This window comes from Protopterus annectens, chromosome 6.part0, assembly GCF_019279795.1.
Source record: "Protopterus annectens isolate FY-2018-M chromosome 6.part0, PAN1.0, whole genome shotgun sequence".
NCBI classification, from domain to species: Eukaryota; Metazoa; Chordata; order Ceratodontiformes; family Protopteridae; genus Protopterus; species Protopterus annectens.
The window spans coordinates 644,072,230-644,091,862 of record NC_056737.1 but is presented as its reverse complement, the minus strand read 5'-3'; the positions used below and the strand labels follow the sequence as shown (position 1 = coordinate 644,091,862).

The following is a 19,633-nucleotide window of genomic DNA, read 5'->3' as shown; positions in this document are numbered from 1 at the left end:
GCAGTATAAATTTTCTTGTTCTTTTTGCTGTATATTTTTTAAAACAAGAAACACCTTTATTGAATTATCACTTATGACACGGGCAGTCATACTTTTATATAAATGAAAACAAAGCATAGTGACCTATTTTCATTTTCAGACATTATACATCACAATATAATCTCCTATACAGTCATTGTCAATTGAACATTACATAGCTCATTCAGTTCCTGCCTTGTTCCTTTTGACAATGAACTAACAGCCTATTCTGCTTGGCCTTTTCCATTAGCACCTCCTTACTGACACAACTTGGTGTTCTGTTGTGTATTTTTTATGATTCATTATCTCCACAACAGAATATAGTTTCCTGCAGACATTTGTTTGTCCTTGATCATATTACACTCTGTAGAACTAGTGTGCCATATTGCTGAGTATGTTAGATGTGAAACCATTTGATTTGTGCAGTAGAAGCTTTTGTATCCCAAGCATCATCTGATTTATACAGAAAAGGTTATCTGCTGTGATTACCCCGACTTCTTTTTTCTAATGTCAAGAGTGCACTAGTGTTGATATAACTTGTATATTTAAGGCTACTTTGTATTATTGTGTATTCAGTTTTCTGTCATACAGGTTGACAGCGTAGCACCCTAGACAAGTCTTGGTAGAAGCCCAAAGGAAAAGCCATTGTGGCAAAACTGAGACCTGCAGCTCCTGTATTATGGGATTGTAAGACAAAGGAAGGTTGCACCAGCAGTGGTCACACTTTCCTAAATCTTTGTTGCAACCATTACTGTGCAAGTTAATGAGTGAATCAGGTTTCATCTCATTGATTTATGCTTGCATATTGGTATGTGCTGATGACAGTCACTGTAGGATACGATATGCGTATTTTATTTATTTATTTTTGCTTGCTTTGTGATTGAGTGACCTTGGAGGGTAATACACACATGTAAGTAAGTATGGGAATACAGGAAGGCCTAACAAAATTATTTACTTTTTCATTAGGTTGAAGCTTCAGTCATTTGAAACTTGGTAAGATCTAGCTCCATTGACAGAACAAGATAAAGACCTGACTATGATCCAGGAAACCCAAGTCTGAGTTTTGGTTCCGCCAGTTGCTAGAGCTAGATTAGGAGAGGAGCATGGGAGCAGAAAATGACACAAAAAAGTATGTCTTGTAGTAGATGAGTCAGCCAGGACAATCTGTATGGTCAGATGATCATTTTTTTAAATAAATATAAAATTAGGCTGATATTTAAATCTGCATAAAATCAGTCTCTTATGTTTCTAAATTAGTAAAATGCAAGACATCCCCGAGAAGAGGCTGCTGGCCCAGTGAGATTAGCTCAATCAGCAGAGAGTAAGTAAACAAATGTTAATAACCCTGTCCGAACACAGACACATAATAAAAGTTAATTTTACAATTTTAAAAGGAATTTATGCAACATTTTTCCATCATTGATGGTTGCATCTTATGTTGTTTTTTGCGGTGCTTGAGAATGTCCTGTTGCAAGTGAATGTATGTTTCCAAATGAAAAAGTTAAAATAAAAATGTATAGTACAAAGTATGCTATTGAAGTACTTGTTGTATAACCCTGATTCTGCCATCTCAAGAACCTAAATTTCTAGAAGCTTCTTAAGCTTTGGTTCCAACTGGTACATGTGGAATGCAACCAATTTTTGTTAAAGGAACCAGATTTCTGCATAACTTTGTTAGTTTTCACTGCAGTATGAATGTATGAGAGTGCTGCGTATTGTGGTTCAGAAAGCAAATTAATTTTTGTATAAGCCTGCAGTAGATCCATATTTTCTTGGATCTTACAAACTACATAACTGACTTTCTTTTACATTGAATAGTAATTGTCACCTGTTCCTTCTGCAGACTGCTGTACATTTGGCTGTGAATAGCTGCCTTCACATTTGTGTCCTCAGCACCAGTGTTGGTGCAATAAGCACATGCTTTTCTCTTTTTTTCCTCAGTGAGATATCTGACCCATGAGCATGACTGTCCCCAGCACTGAGCCCTGAGGCACTCTCTTCTACTTACTGACTTTTTTGTGGCAAATCAGAATAAATCCACAAAAAGCAGGTTAAAATAAGTTGTTTTGAATGTTAATTTAATTTATAACTTTTCCAATAGTTTATATTAGTGACGGTACAAAATAAGTTTTTATTTTATTTTTTCAGCCGGAGTACTCCAGTAGGCAGAGTCATCTTGAAGAATTATTTTCATTCCATACCACGTTTACCTATACTAGTTTTAATAAATATTCACTCTGGAGGAGAGATATTTGCATTTCCTTTGGAAAAATCTGTCACTTCAAAGGCCATCCTAGATTGGCTAAAGGAAGTAAAAGAAGGAAAAGATGCGCCAATAAGTAAGTATTTTTATTCTTTGTGTTTATGCAGGATTTTTGCAGCAATGGACATAGCAGCAATTTCCAATGAAAGTTTTGTGATAGTGACCTCCCTGCTTGCAAATCATTCATAGGAATAAAACGTTATGCTTGAACATTTGTAACATATAGTCTGCATGGCTGAAATGGCCAGAATACACTCTTGTTTTGGTATTTGTTCTGCTCCTTGGTCCTCAGTTGTAAATTGTAACATTGTGGTCTTTCCTAGAACTAATCCAATTTTTTTTTTCCTGATAAAGTGTTACTGACCTTCTGTTCTGCTGTTCTTTCCATTCCTGTGTGTCCTCCTCTGCAGCTAAGCGGCCATTCTTTGTTGCTGTCTTAGATATCCAGTGATAATTTCTAGACAGGGCTAAATGTGTTTTCTTACCATATATTAACCTTTTATTGTTTTCTGACCTGCATTGTACTGTGTGTGAGTGATGTGTGCATGTATTGTGCATGTGCATGCTTGTAGTGTAGCACATGCTGAAACTGGCATAATCTCATAACTGGCTAAGAGCTTGTGCCTTGGTTTATTTGGTTCATAAAAGACATGTAAAAGAGGAACAGAAAAGCTGGGATTATTTTTTTCAGGAGCTCCGATGAAAGATGTTTCCAGGTTATCAGAGCTGTAATATTTCCTGATGTAGAAAATTAGGCTTTGTATTAGTGTAGTACCTCACAGGCTGTTCTCTGCATGTGTAGGTGTGGTGTTAGTGATTGACAGGTGAAAGGAGCATGTTGTCATATGGGAAACATGCACGATTGAGGGCCATACAGATGCGGCACGGATATTCATTGTCTATTCGTACTTTACCCTTTTACTCAATGTAGTACAATCACAAAGTTGGTATATTTAATTTGCAGAGGGGTGTGTGGGGAGGATGATGATTATTTGTTGCATGTAAGTACAGGGTGTGTAGATGTAATATAACTGCAAGTTATGCCAAAAAGGACAAGTGTGCCACTTCTGAGATAAACTCCATATATATTATAGGTAAGGGATTCACTTTATTGTATGTTAACCTTCATTTCTGGGGGTTCAAGTTATTTTTCAGAGTTTTACTGTTAAGGGCAGAGTTTTTTTTATTAGGGATAGCATTTTAAGATTAGAGTTTTAGGATTAGGGTTGGAGTTCTAAGGTTAGGGCGGGAGTTTTAGGATTAGGGATAAGGACAGAATTGTAGTATTAGGCATTAGTAGATTTAAATGAGATAAGTTGCTTTTACAGCAAGCAGACTTAACTCACATTTTTCTTTCTGGAAGTTAGGATTTGCATGTGAGTTACACATGTTACTATAAGTAACCATTATTAGTAATATCAGTTTTATAAACTGCTCTGCACAGGCTGACAATGTTACGCTCTTTTGTACCATAAGCACAGATTCCGGGTTCTGATTTATTTTTTTTTTTATTTTAATAAGATTACGATCCACTCTTCTTTTATTTATTTATTTTTTTTTAACTGTTTGCATAAGAAGATTTAGTCCATTCCCAACTGTCTGTCTGCAAGAATAATGTTTCATATCCCAGTGTAGATAACAGAGAATTAGTTAATTGAGAATGCAACTTTTGTGCCTAGTTGCATCTTCAAGTTTATTTTAATCAACAAGTCTGTATTCTGTGAAATGTGGCAGTGTTAACATTGTTAGTATAGTAATGCACTGAGTTATGGCCCCACTTCTCATCAGAAGGTAAATTTGCACATGCTTCCCGGTTCTTGGGTCTGCAAATTTGATTATTTTTAGTTATTTGTGAGTGTTGTGGTACATCTTATCAAGTTCTGTTTTTGAGCCCTTGTAATTCAAGCCTGATTGAGTGAATAAGCTTAAAACTGTATAGCACTTGTGCAGGAGGCAAACCAGTTACACCCTCTTAATGAATCTAGTCTACTCTGAGATAATTCAACCATGAAGCATGTTATTAAGTATGCAGTTACAAGCCCGTTCTTTGGATGGGGATTGAATTATCAGCGCTCAGTGGAATGGGACCCATTGACTCCATTCAATACCTTTTTGAGTGACCTGTGTTACCTGGTCTGACATACAGAAGATTGCCTAGTGTTACTGTATATGTATACAATAATGTAAGCTATACTTTTGCAGTACAAGTACCTTTAGGTTTGCATTGGCTATGCCAGTTTAAGGTCTTATACTGTAAGTATTTACTGTACTGTATGTATTTACAAAGCATCTGGAATTTTTTGTAGCATATCTAGATAAAACTAGAGTACCAGCTCTTTCACTGAAGTGTGTCTGATAACTTCATCCCATTCACAGAGAGAAAGAAAGCAAAGAACAATAACTGGACTCTTCCTGGCAGTTCCTACTGGTCCTGTATGACTTGCTGTACTTTTGTCTGCCTTATATTGTGCTTTTGCAACAATTACTGTTGGTTTTTACTTCTATGGATATAAAGTAAGCACAAACCTTTCTTTAGGATAGATTATGTAGTCTTCTTGGTGGCATTCCGCATGGTGGACTACACCATACACGTGGTAGCATTAGCTTATTAGCTCTTTATTTACAGGAGTTTGGAACAGCTTACATTTGTTGGTAGCTGAGTTGAGTTCCAGAGATCAGTGGTTCAAGACATTGACCATTTAGAATTGTCCATAAAGCCATTTGCTGCTTGGTATAGGCTGTGATGTGGTGTATACTTTGGAACAACCTCCTTCAGGGTTTCCATGTCCCCTTTCCAAGTAAAGTTTGAATCTGCACTACCTCTTTTTTGTGATATGGAGCCAGTGTCACTTTATATGTATAATGTACTGTAAGATATACTTTTGCAGTACAAGCACCTTTAGGCTTGCATTGGAAGAGGTGGTAAGGACAAAGAAGTTGAACATGTGTACAGTAGGTGACACCAAGCCAAATTACCCTCCAAGTCCGTGTTTGACAGTTTTGATGGCTTTTTTGATTAGTCTGGAAACATACTTTTCTTTGAGAACATAATTCTCTTTAGATTAACTGTGTCATTGAAACTTTAGCTGCCAGGCTTTAAAACTATGCAAGTAATGTCAGTAAAAAATCCAGTGTAGGTCACCTTTTGTAACGTACTATAATAATGCTTGTGTAAATATGGCTGACGCATTGTCTTTTTTTTCTTTTCCAGCTGTTAAACATAATTGCCAGACTTTCCACAAATACAGTATTAGGTCACTTGATTGCAGCTTGACCTTTCTGAAAAGTCTGTTAGTTACCTGCTGTATTTTATTAGCTCTTTTGCGTACGTTATCTAAAGAAGCAATTGTTACCTTCAGATGATGTTTTGAGTGCAGTTAGATTTATGTAAGTGACTTATCAAGTGACTTATCTAATGTCTTCTGGTGCCTGCCTTCTGTGTAGTTTGTAACAAACACACACACACACACACACACACACAGAATTTTGACCTGAAAACTAATAGTGCATCTTGCTGATATCATGCTAAGTGTCAGAATCTTAACCTTGTAATTGGCCATCTCCTTGGGATTCATATGCTGATGTGAGATGACATTGCTAAGAACCACAAACATAAGCACATGATGAGGGTGAAAAGATATGATGGTAAATCATCTTCATACCTCAAGTGGTTGTTATGCTGTTGAGCACTTCAGTTATTTTAAACACCAAGAAAACAAGTCATTTCTCAGTATGACCAAACCTGCTAAAGCTGTGACACCAACTTCCTCAGCAGCATGGTAAAACATAGTTGTAGTTTAAGCCACTGTTGTAAATATTTTCATAATTTGCTTATAATGAGAAATGCCCACCTTGCAGTGGTCTAAACAAATTGTGGCTTTCTTAAACTGGTCAGCAGATGCAGTTTGACAAAATATTTTTTGGGGAAGTGTGATACTCCTGTAATGACCCAGCTTTTTTCATTGTTTTATGGTGCTATAGGGGAGCCTTTATTGAAAGTCCCTAAGATATATTATATTATCTTCTTCTTCTTTCAGCTTTTCCCGGTTAGGGGTCGCCACAGCAGATCACCTGTCTGCTCATGATTGGCAATGGAGTTTTACAGTGTCGAGTTGCCAGCCCGGTGCCCAACCTTCCACAGAAGGCGCACACATGCACACACTCTCACACTTAGGGCCAATTTAGAGTGTCCAATCCACCTACAGCATGTCTTTGGGATGTGGGAGGAAACTGGAGCACCCGGAGGAAACCCACGCAACCACAGGGAGGACATAAGATATATTATATATTATATTATATTATATTATATTATATTATATTATATTATATTGCATTTATTTATTTATTTATTACATTTGTTAACCGGGATTAAGCAACAATTGTGTGCAACTATGGTTACATTTAGTATAGTTTAGAAAGCTTGTTCATCTCCTGTTTGCATAGGTTGTTGCTTCATGTTTGTCCTTCATGCTGAGCTTTTTTATTCATTTTAGTGTGATTTTTGCCACAGTTGTATTCCTTTTGTTACTCTAGGTCTTGTTGGCCCTTTTTTTAACCCCTGTTACTAGCATGATGTTCTTTGTGTTTCACTGTTGCAGTCATCACATTTGGGTTATCTCTGCCAGGGTAGCCCTCAGCCGACCCGAATACCAGAGACTTAGTATTTCTGCGTCAGTTGCTGTCGCTTGAGGACTGACGTCAGGTTATCAGTAGTATAAAGTAAGGCAGCCGATGCCATTACATCAGTCTTTCTTGCCGTGGAGCCTGAAGCAGAAGCAGTTAGCGCGAGTGCCGGTCAGCTGCTACCTGAGTTTTCATCTACCAAATTGAAGTTGAATTCTTCTAAAGCTAAGTACCCCGTTGGGGATCCTTTTTTCTTGCACTAACCGATGTCAGAAAAAGTTAATAATTGTCTCGCCTGTGGAAAACAAATACCACACTGAGACTTCCACTCTTATTGCTTCACTTGTTTAAGCCCAGATCACAACATCCCTCATTGTTGCTTCTGTGCTTTGTTCAATACCAGAACTATCCATTGTCAGGCCCTTATTGTAGCCACATATTTTCGCTTACAGTCCTTGAATTCCGATATGGCTTCGGTAAGCCATCCGACAGCAGATCTTCCAAAAAAACAAAGATAGAGACAGATCGCACAAGTCAAAACCTACCGACGGCGCTTCCGTTAAGCTAGTCATCAGTACTCCGTTACTCAGTGAGGTGCTTTTGCAGCCCCTGATGCCTGCTTCTGTTGATACGCAGGCCACTACCAAGACCCTTTTGGAGTCCAGTGTGCTGCAAAACTCTTCTTCGACTAAGGATCCTTGGTCGTCTCAACCTTGGATGGGTCCAGAGCCGCTGAGCAGGCACCGGCTTTCAAGGAATTCCTTCGCACTACCGAATCTCGACACAGACAGTCATCTTTTGTGACTACCATTCTTTCTAAAACTACAGAGGTCCAAGGTACGAACCACACCCAAGAAACTGATGACCCACTCTCAGGTGCCTGCTACCTTGCCTCAGTCTCAAATGCTTAAAATTGTGGAAGACCTTATCATGCTGATCAGGGAAAGCCAAGCTACCCCCTCCAAAAGGAAAAGAGATCTGTCCCCTGTAGTTTTGTCTGAACAAGAGTCAGATGAATCTGATGCATCGGAATATGAAGACAGGCAACCCCTTTCCACTTATGAGGATTCTGATGCAGAGGATTCCATTCCTTCAGCCTCTCCCCCAGAGGATTTTTCCTTTAGGGAAACCCTGCATACCTTAAGGGAGCATTTCCAATGGGAGAGTCAGGACTACCCTCAGTCTAAAAAGAGACTCATGGACTTCCTAGATCTTCCACAACACAGACCCTTGGCCATCCCCCCACTCATGGATGTTGTGGAGGATGTTTTCCTCAAGTCCAGCTTGACTCCTGATGCCCTTCCTCCTGCTCCCAGAAAACTAGACAGGTACTGTAGAGTCCCTGACTCACACAAATATTTTTTTAAAGTCCTACAGCTGACCCTGAGATCATTTCTCAAGGATCAAAAGGGATTAAAGCAACCTCTACTAAGAATTCCACCCCCCTCAGACAGGGATTCCCGAGCATTGGACAGATGAGGTAAGAAAGTATACACCTCAGCTACTCTTGCTATCAGGGCACTAAATTGTCAGTTCCATATGCTGAAATTTCAGCAACATACCTTGGAACTCCCTAAACAAAAAATGTCTTCCTTTCCTGCTTGGGCAGAATCTAAATATTTACAAGAGTTAGTACATTCTGCAAGTCAAGTAACTAAACACACCTTGCACTGTGGTTTTGATGCCCTAGAAGCTTCTTGCAGGGCAGCAGTCACTGGATCTGTCATTAGAAGGCATGCATGGCTTAAGGAAGAGCCGTTGCCAAATCATGTCAAATCTAAATTTTTGGATGCCCCCTTGCACAAAGATAACTTATTTAGCTCTAAGGCAGAAGAGATCTTAAAAAAGATGGAAGAAAAAGCAAAATCTATGCAAACAGTTAAGGATTTTGTGCAGGTCCAGCCCCATAGGTTCAGCATGCATTGTCCCTCCGAACACTGGTGCTTTCCTGCTCCCAGTAAACTGGCCCAGCCTAGGCCCCGTGGAAGCAGACCCCCCCCCCCCCCCAGACAGCAGCCCCAGGGAATGCAGAGATCTAAGCAGTAGACTACCTCCACTTCAAAATCAGGGAGTTCTAAGCCACCCCCTTAGGGTAAGAACTCACAGTGACTCACCTCCTCCACCCCCTCCCTCTGCCCACCTTCACCTACTCCTAGGAGGAAAAGTCTCCTTTCAGTCAAGCACCTGGGCTACCATTACCAAGGACCACTGGGGTCTGAACATTGTGTCTCAGGGATACAAATTTTCCTTCCATTCCTTCCACACCCTTCCAAGCCCAAAAGGGTTCCCAAATCTACCACCAAATCAGTGGGCAGAGGCTCAAAAGCAAATCCTTTCCCTGCTCTCTATGAGGGCAGTTGAGCCCGTTCCTGCAGAACAGATAGGCTAAGGTTTCTACTCCAGACTTTTTCTGGTGCCCAGAAAAGAGGGCGTCTGGCACCCCATCCTCAGTCTGTCCATTCTAAACACCTTCCTGGTGATCCCAAGATTCAAAATGTTCACCCTCCAGCAGCTGCTAGCCATGCTGTCCAAGGACGCTTGGCTAGCAGCTGCTGCTGCTGCTAGCCATGCTGTCCAAGGACGCTTGGCTAGCCACCTTAGATCCAAAAGAGGCCTGCCTTCATATTTCTTTCAGGGAATCATACAGGAAATATCTCCACTTCAGGGCAGAATCTCAACACTTTCAGTTCTCTGCGCTTCTGTTTTGTTTATCTACTGCTCCTAGAGATTTCACAGAATGTCTGGCTCCGGCCATTGCCTTTTGCAGACAAATATTCAGATTTATCCATACTTAGATGACTGCCTTATTCAGGCAAGACAGCCAGGAGAAGCTGCTCAAGCACCTGGCCTTTGTAAAGACCCTACTAACCTCCCTAGGGTACATAATCAATGAAAAGAAATCCAAACAGGTGCCCACCCAAAGGATAATCTTCCTGGGGGAGCAAGTCTGGACACATCTTCCCAGATGGCATATCTTACTCCAGAGAAACAAATTTTCCTGGCAGCCTACTTCTCTCAACTAGCCAGCAGGCCCCAACTAACTGCAAGAAAGATCCTGCAAGCTCTGGGGTTCATGGCACCTTGCATACTACTCATTCCATATGCCAGACTGCATATGAGGAAACTTCACTGGTACCTAAAGAGCCTTTGGTGTCAACACTGTCAAGACCTGGAAACTTCTACCTATAATTTCTTGCCTCAGAAAAGAGTTTCTTTGGTGGGCAACAGCATGCTCCCACAAAAAGGGAATGCCTTTCTCCCCACCCACCCCCCACTGCCCAGACCCTCACCACTGATGCATCAGACTAAGCTTGGGGTACACACCTGGATGGCAGGTGCATACAGGGCCAATGGAGCCCACAGCAAATCCCTCTGCACATCAGTGAAAAAGAGATGATGGCTGTGCAGCACACCTTGATAGCTTTCAAGCCCCTTCTCTGTCCAGGGGCTCTCCTGATCAAAACAGACAGCACCACTATGATGTGGTACGTCAACAAGCAGGGAGGGACTCATTCCTATTCTCTATGCAGGCTGGCTATGACCCTTTGGCACACAGCCTCTGCCATGCAACTACACCTGTTAGCACAATTCCTACCAGGCTCTCTCAACTCTCTGGCAGACCAATTAAGCAGAAATCTTCTGGACCCACACGAATGGCAACTCAAGAGAAGTACTTATAACTCAGAAATGGGGAACCTCGAAGATCAACCTCTTTGCCTCCAACACCAACCATCAGCTCAGCAAATTCTGCACCAGGGAGCATCACTGCATGGCTTGGAAATTGGATGCCCTGTCGTTCCCCTCGGCCAATCTATCGGTCTATGCCTTTCCTCCCCTACCTCTCATCCCCAGGGTACTGCTCAAAATAAGGGAGTAAAAGCCAAGGACCATTCTTATAGCTCCAGACTGGCCCTGGCAGCACTGGTACCCCTTGCGGTGTAGCCTGTCCTCGTTTACCCCCATGGCATCTTCCTCAGATTCCAAACCCAGAGGGAAGTGGAATTCATGCATCCCCAATTATAGACACTCAGTTTGGCAGGTTGGTTTATCCACTAAACCTGAACCAATCTGCCAACCTCAGTAAACAGGTTCTGGATGTTATCCATGAGGCCAGACGTCCTAGCACCAGAAAGTCTTATGCTGATAAATGGAAAAGGTTCTGCACCTGGAACCAGGCTAAGGGAGCCAATACGGCACAGCCCTCCCTCCCTCTCATCCTGGATTACTTAGCTGACCTACTACACAGTAGCCTCTCTTTCTCCTCAATTCATGCCTCTGCTATTTCTGCTCATTTTCCCACTGCTTAGCCCCTTTTCTCACACCTTTTGATCAGACAGTTCCTAAGAAGGACTACCAACTTTAGGCCACCCAGAAGGGCACCAACACCAGCTTGGGACCTTAACTTTGTATTGGAAAAGCTCACCCTGCCCACTTTCAAACCAGCTTTCGAACCAGCTACTTCTGCAGAGCTAACATTTCTCTCCTGGAAGACAGCATTCCTTCTGGCCATCACTTCAGCCAGAAGAGTCTCTGAGCTGCAAGCACTCATGGCTGTGGAACCCATAATCATCTTCCATACAGACAAGGTATCCCTCAGAACTAACCCATCTTTCATGCCCAAGGTGGTGTCCAGTGTGGCTCTCAACCAATCCATTAATTTGCCCACCTTTCTTCCTAATCCCCAAAACAAGGGAGAAAGGATTCTTCACTCTAGATGTGTGTAGACAGCTCAGATTCTATCTAGACAGGACTAAATCATTCAGAAAGTCTGATCAATTGCTGGTTAACTTTGCTACAGGGACAGAAGGCAAATCTATCGCAAAACAAACCATTTCCAAATGGATAGTACACTGCATCCATTTCTGCTACAAACAGCATAGAAAGCCTCCCCCAGGGGGTCAGGACACACTCCACCAGATCAGCCTCCACCTCTGCAACTTTCCTCAGAGGAGTCCTCACCAGGGACATCCTGGAGGATGCCACCTTGGACATCTGTTCACATTTTTACCAAGCATTACCACATGCCTCTCTTCTCCAAATCCAGGGCAGGGTTTGCCTCTGCAGTCTTGCAGGGCATCCTTGCCAGCCCCTAGTTTCATTGACTGCCTCCACCCTTTTCCTCAGCTTTGGGAATCATCCCAAATGTGATGACTGCAACAGTGAAACACAAAGAACATAGTATAGTTGTGTACACTTACCATAAATGTAGATGTTCAAGTGTATTCACTGTTGCAATCCTGGTTTCCCTCCCTCCATCCCCCTTTCTTCTCTTTCTCCTTTTATTACCATTCTGACTTGTTCTCCTTTCCTTACAAGGGACATATTGATATTTATTTTCCACTGATGGGGTTTCTTCCACCAGAACCTGGCCTCCTACATGGGGGCTCCTGACAGATTAGGGCAAGAAAAACAGATGTAATGGTGTCGGCTGCCGTACTTTATACTACTGATGACCTGATGTCAGTCATCAAGCGACAGCAACCAACGCAGAAATACTAAGTCTCTGGTATTCGGGCCGGCCGAGGGCTACCCTGGCAGGGATAACCCAAATGCGATGACTTCAAAAGTGAATACGCTCGAACATTTACATTTATGGTAAGTGTACACAACTGTACTTTCCTTTTCTTTTTAACTCTTCTGTGCTTTGTCTGTCATTTCTGGCATTTTTATGCAATTGTTCTTAGTAGTTTGGCATTTGTCCTTCAGCTGCTTCTGTTTTCACATCTTCGATAAGTAGCCAAATATGAGAGTAATATGAAGTAACAGGGGGAAAGGAGAAGATAATATGGAAAGTAAAGGCAGAAGGTGATGCAGGAGGTTAACAAGGGAGTGGGAGAAGTCACTAACCTAAAGAAGAGGTGGTTGGGTTGGAGAAGGGTGAGCATCAGAACAGGATGAGAAAGAACAAATGGGCTTTTGAGGAAGGTGAAAAGGCAGGAAGAAGAATGGGGAGACAAGTAGAGCATGGAAAAGTGAAGTGCACTAATGAAATGCCAGGAGCAGAAATGATTAATACCACCTGGGATGACAAGAGCAAAGAACAAGGGAACGAGTGATTAGACAAAAATTGGTAGGGGTAATAAATTTACAACAGTGTTTAGCAACCCAACATCTGAATCATGGGTAAGAAGATGGTCAGAGTGGAAACAGTGCAAGTCAGTAGTGAAGCCAACGTGGTTGTGGTAATAGGAGGGGATTGGAAATGGTCATGTTAGGGCATAGACTGTTTAGAAGAGATGAGACAAACAATGATGGTGGCAGGGCAACTGCACACATGAGGGGAAGGTTTGGAGTGTGGAGGAGATTGAAAAGAGAGTTGGAGCAGGAAAAAAGTATGGAAGGAGTGGGAGAGGAGGAGCATATGCAGTTAATTTTACATTTTCTAGCAATAAAGATGTTGAGGGAAAAATAGAAACTTTGTATACTGCCCCCCACTGCTGAGGGTTGACAAGTTATTGAGGAATAGGATCAAGTGATGAGCAGCTAAATATGTTGTAGGCGTTCTCAGTCATCTGGCAGACTGAGTCTTCTAGTGTTAGTAGAAGCAGCACAACAGAATGCGTTATTCACAGTGGAAGAGTTCTGAGCAAACTTGAACCGAGAAGGAGAGAATTTTCAGTTTCAGAATACTGATCATGGACACAGAGCACTGTAGAGCCAGGTAGGGCCACAAACAATAGGGCTTGGAATTACAGGGAGTAGCTAGAGAAGCATAGGGAGTACTATTAAAACAGGCATGTGGCAAGGGAGAATGAGAGCAGACTAAAGGAGAAGCTCTAGATAGCAAAAAGTAAGTGATTCGGAGAGGCATGGGAAAAAGGTTAGAGAAATATAAAATGCGTCTGTTCACTGAAATATAAAAATAGCCACAAGACAGAAAGAAATGTATAGGTTTTCAGTGGTAAGAGGGGTATCAGAGAGTTAAGTATGGGACAGGAAAGGTGCAGCAAAATGCATTAAACGATGAGAGAGGGATGGAAAAAAGGATTAGCAGTAAGTGTTAGGGGAAAGAAGATAGTCTTCAAGTACATTGGAAAAAGGAAGCAGATAGATGGGAAAACTGGTGAACTAGCTTACGAAATTAGGAGGTTGGTTGGGTGTGGTGTGATGGTTATGGTGTTTTATTTCACAAAGTACAGGGTTTGAGTCTAGCCTTTGGAAGGGAAATTGGCTAGGCTTAAAATGGTCCGCCAGTATCCAAACTGAATCCTGTTTACGAGCCAGCAAAGAGCTACAGAGGTCTTGGTAAAACTTAAAACAGAACCTCTTTGAGGTTCTTCAGTGGCTGCAAGTAAGCAGTTGTGATGTCCCTCTGCAAAGACAAAGCAGCAGCCCAAGGAGTAACTGGTCAATTACCCTTATTTCACTAGGGGCAAGGTAATGGATATAATCATTTGGTCAAAGGTGTAGAAGGCTCCTGGAACAAACTGGTCTGCTTACCAAATTCCAGTATTGCCTGAGATTATGTAGATCCCATCAGACTAACTTAATCCAGTTCTGTGTTTAATTTGCCAGGCAAAGCAGATAGAGGTAACACTGTGAACACAATTTATCTAACCTTTAGTAAAGCCTTTAATTTAGTCCTCTGTAAAACGTAGTGTTTACATGAAAGGGGGTTGGAATGAAGAACTGATAGGCTAGTAGGGAATGATGAAGGGCTGTAGATAAGAAGAGCTCTCAGATGACAAAAAGGTGATGGATTCTGTCCCAAAGAAATTGGTCCTTGATCCAGCTCTACTTATGTTTTTTTGTATTTAATTGTTTATGTTTTGTTGATCAGGTTGGTTCCCCTCGGCCAGCAGCCTTTTGTCATGGCAGACCTGAGGTGGTATTCATACTGACAAGAGGGAAAATTGGCTAGGGTACTGAAGAACTTCTCCTTCTCTTTTCCATAAGCATTTTGGGGTCTTTTGTATCCACCTCAACTGTCAGCTTCACTTCAGCCATGCCAAGTACATGGTATTACACCTAGGGAGAGCAGTCTAGAGGCAGGTATGTGTTTGTGGAATAGGTGAAGGCCTTGGGAGTCATTAAAAAATAATCATCAGGTACAAGACAAGAAGGTAACCATCCTGAAATTAATAGAATTTTACTTATTTCCATTGCAAGCCCATGGTTCCCTTGTGGTATGTACATGTTATGCTGGAATTTCTAGCCAAGCCTCCATTCAAATCGTTGCATGAAGCAGATAGGCAGTGTCTCATTGGATGAACCAACTGTGGTCATTCTCACCCTTTAGTCATAGTCTCCTAGAGACTAGAACTGCTGCTCATATTCTGCAGGCCAGCTATTCATCTGCACAATGCTGCCTTCATTCCCCAAAATAACACCCCATTTAAGATGTACCATGCCCACAAGTTTCTCACATTTGATTAAAGCAAGGCTTCTCAAGGCACACACAAGTCATGGGACATAACTAGGATTCTCATAGTTTTCCTATGGGTAGGTGCTTGTTATTTGATCGACAGTACTGTTATCGAAAGCTGAGCAGTCAAAGACAAATGAGTGAAACAATGTTTGATGACAGTGGAATTTTCTTTTTTTCCCACTGTTGTGCAACCTGGAGGAGATATATTTAGGCTCGGGGGTGGGGGTCCAGGGTAGCTTGACTCTATGCAAAAGAAAAAACAATTGCCTCTGAGGTTCAGTGACAGTTGTTTTGCTTAGTTTTTTGGATCATTCATCACTCAATAACAGTGCTGTCATTCAATCAGCGTGTATCCCTCAGGGATTTAGACTCACCCTTTCTCCTTTTCCAAGGACCACAGAAAGGCATGGAAGGTTTTCAGTTAGCCATAGTCAGTTAGATTAAGCACACCATTGTCAAGTCTTATGAATCATAAGGGCTAGATGCTTTTGGCAAGGTTATAACAAACATCTACTGTCTCTCTTTCTCATGTTGCACAGAAGCTATGAAGCTTACCCTAGAATTATTCTGCACAGTGCAGCAGTGACCGCCTTTTTTATTGTGAATCATTACAGATCTGGATAATAGCAGGTCTTAAAAAGGTACCTTTGTTTGAGGAAGGAGAGGGAATTTCTGTATTAAAGCAGCGATTATGAATGTGCTTATTCCACCCTCATTTGATCATTATTTTAATTTTCAAGATTAAAGGCTTTCTGTCATAGGATGCCGTTTGTAATAATGGCAGTTTATCCACCTGATAAGGGACATAACATGGACATCACCCTGTATTACTTAGTACCACTAGTAGGAATATCAAACACAAACATTGTCAACTGAGAACATTTAAGTATAAATATAGTTGTAGTTTTTTCTTTGATTTATTATTTTTACCTGCCTCATGTTTGCTGGCCATCATGCTCCCATTGTGACTATTCCCGTTTGTCCAAATGACTTTTCCCAGCTGAGTAAACCACCTTCACATGATTGGGACTGGTTGGGGCTACATGATCATACATTAAGTAATCAGCAGTTGTCAGGAAGTATTGCTACCAGTAAGACACTGCACAGTACTTAAGGCTACACATGTAATAATACTACAGTAGTTAATGCTCACTGGCAGAAAGCACAGACTTAGATTTTCCTGTACCTCTAAGCAATTTAGAGTATGGCAGGAAATACTAATTCCAAAGCGTCACTTGTAGGGTATATGACGTAATGTATGCACTAAAGTGAGAAGACCAGTAATGTAATGCAGGCCTCTTGTAGAAAGCCAGACTTTTGTATGCTTTGTAAAAAAAAAATAGTTTGTACAGTTTGTAGAGCTAATTGAGCATTAAAACTGCGGTTATATGCATTTCGGACAGAAATTAATCAACACCTTCAGCAGAACATGTATCAAATACTTTAGAATGAGTAGACAGAGTATAATATACACGTGGTGTATAATATACATGTGGCACGCAATAGCTAAAGGTTAAAACCTTAGGTCCTGTATTCATGTTCAAGGATATTCAATAGTGCATTCAGTATCCCTTGAGTCACCACATTTGTTGTATTTGTGAGTGGGTGGATTGATCAACGTCACAAGCAGTTGAACAGCTAAAATGTCTGATTAAATTATGCTGTTTGACTAATGTGATGTTCAGAGTATGACAGCAGTTGTAGTCGGAAAAGCACAGGTTGAATTTTGGTTCAGATGCTTAACTTTTTTACAGTTACAGTTAGTGCCAGGTATGGTGACTCTCAGTCACGCATTTGTCAGTGGTGATTTGCCATATAACACTTTTTTGCCATTGGTGTTTACAATAATTTTTCCAGGATGCAGCACAAACAATGAGTTGCTGTCTAAATGATGACTGCAGCAGTGACACCCTTTTCAGCATACAACGTGAAGTACACTGTGAAGAGTGAATTGCAGGCAGGCATTAATCTTTTAAAGAAACTACTGTGCCGAGTTCCCACCTTCATTGACCATGATCTGAATCATGGAGGTGGACGCAGAAAATGAAACAAGGTAGTAAAGAGCATATGAGGCAGGTAACTGTTGGGTTTTACAGTATACTCTCAGTTAACCGGAACTCAGGCAACCAGAAAAAGTCGAAATGCAGTACAGCATGAACGATTCAGTTTTTCACATGTTGCACTTTGTTTTCCCTCCACAGAAACTTACCTTTCATTGTTAGAGTTTTAAAAAGGAAGATACAAATAAATTCTCTCCCACCCCAACATGAGAACAAGTCAAACTAAACAAGTCACATCACTAAAATGTCAACACTGTCGCCATACTCACTCAGTTTGCATCAGATTGCACATTCTCTCCCTGATCTCTTACACATACTATCTTCACCATTCATACATCTCTCCGATCTGTCACATACAGTTGCCTCTGCTTTCATACATGCATTCAGTCTCACTCTGTCTCTCTGTTCAGTTCATTCAATTCCAATTCACTGAGTGCCACTGAAAACTGCTCTGTGTGCCCCACTTTCTAGAGGAAATATAAGTTTTTAAAATGTTATTATTCCAGCTAGGCTTTTAATTACTGTATTTCAATATTAAAGTCAAATCAATACAGTGTTTATGGTATGGTATAGGGTACAGTATTTTGTCAGGTCTGTTTTTAATAGTAATTCTCAAGTAGCCAGAAACTACACTTATCCGGCATCTACCAATCCCTATGGGTGCTGGTTAACTGAGATTTTACTGCATATATTAAAAAAAAATCCTTTTGTCAGTGATTATTTGTCTGAAATACAGTTAAGTATCAGTCCCTTGCTTGTCTTTTGAGGATTCCTATAAAGGGGCGCAGTGTGGGACAGTCACACATGGAACAGACTTTAATGGAGGGGACTATATTTCCTGAGCCCTGTAGAGCTAATAACTTTTAGAACGCTGTATACTCGAGTTACTTTCAGAATTCTTTTGACAAACACTTCATTATTAAAAATAAATCTTGAAATATTTAGTGTAATGAACTAAACCCCTAAAAGCTCAAAATTCTTCATTAATCTCCCTCAACAAATAGTATTAGGTAGTTTTCACCCTGACTGGTCAAATACACTGCACCCTAATCTCCAATTCAAACCCAAACCATATTTCCCAAAATATTTCTTTCTTCTACCAGAATCCAAAACCCTAAACAACCTAAACAGATCATTGACTGATTCAAACCCAATAAGACACACACTAATTGAATCTGCAGAGACAAGGGAGAATCGTGACTGACCACCCTACCACCCTATTTCAGAAACATTCTACACAGTGTCCATTGACCCTTCCTTCCCTCTTAAAGACAATTACCTATATTTTGTCCTTTAGTTCTTCCTTGCTTCCCCCCAATCCTGACTTTGCTAATTGAACTGAATGTCCGTCCTTAGAACTTTCTTGCCACCTTTCCTTTAATAGTACTTTCCTTGAATGAACTCTTTTAGATACAACCGTCACATCAGACCATTTGGCGAATAGCACCTTGGCTGTTTAACAGTCCGTCAAAATTAAACCAGGGCGAATAGCAAATTGGCTGTTAAAAAAAACAAATCACTAGCTACCTCAAACGCCACCAAACTGGCACTTAACTCTACAAAGCGGAAACAAACCAACACGCACAATATTTCCAACACTCCCAGACAAAACTAGCTCGTCCACCACAAGAAATTCTGGGCTGGATTTTGAGGCTCCTCCAGGATTTAAACCAGGAATAACTGCCCCCACCTCTGGTTTGGTCAATAAGACTCCACGGGTAAATAACCAGATTCAACCAGATCAGAACTTTTCTTTTCTCATCGAGAAGACCCAGTCCATCCAGCTTTCAACTACCAACTACCCACCAACTTCCAGTACCTACAGACTCAGTCCCTGTCCACCCCATTACAGTTACAACAGATCCTACCCACCTCCTTTAATCTAAAGACCTACCACCTTAGCTGCTGACCACAGAGTTGCTGACCTCTACCATCAAGCTCTGGATAAACCATGCATATATTCATTTAATATCATATAAACGTATACTGGACCAATAACTATTTCGGAAACTACAAAAATTCCGTCTACTCATCCTTCTTCATAAAGGGGACCTCCATGGAAACATCCAAACATCACCTCACATCCCTATATCAATCTTCAGTCCCACATAGCATACTGTGTCCAAAACAACACAGAACACAGGAAATACACTATCTCAAGCTCTTAGTCTATCTCCCCCATACTCAGCTTCCCCAGTACCCCCATCAAACCTTCCTTTCTTCTGTTGACAACCACTGCAACATTCGAACAAGAAATTAATTTCCCTTGACCTCTGAGTTGGCCTTTCAGCTCCTTGATCG

General features: G+C 41.2%; 1 protein-coding gene across 1 annotated transcript in view; it reads left to right on the top strand.

The window, feature by feature from the left end:
- The window catches only part of TXNDC16 (thioredoxin domain containing 16), a 1,725,832-nt gene that overhangs the window by 1,663,139 nt on the left and 43,060 nt on the right, over positions 1-19,633 (top strand). Inside the window, exon 17 of the mRNA XM_044073553.1 lies at positions 2,167-2,357. Within this exon, the coding sequence (XP_043929488.1) occupies positions 2,167-2,357 (191 nt within the window). The remainder of the gene's footprint in view (positions 1-2,166; positions 2,358-19,633) is intronic.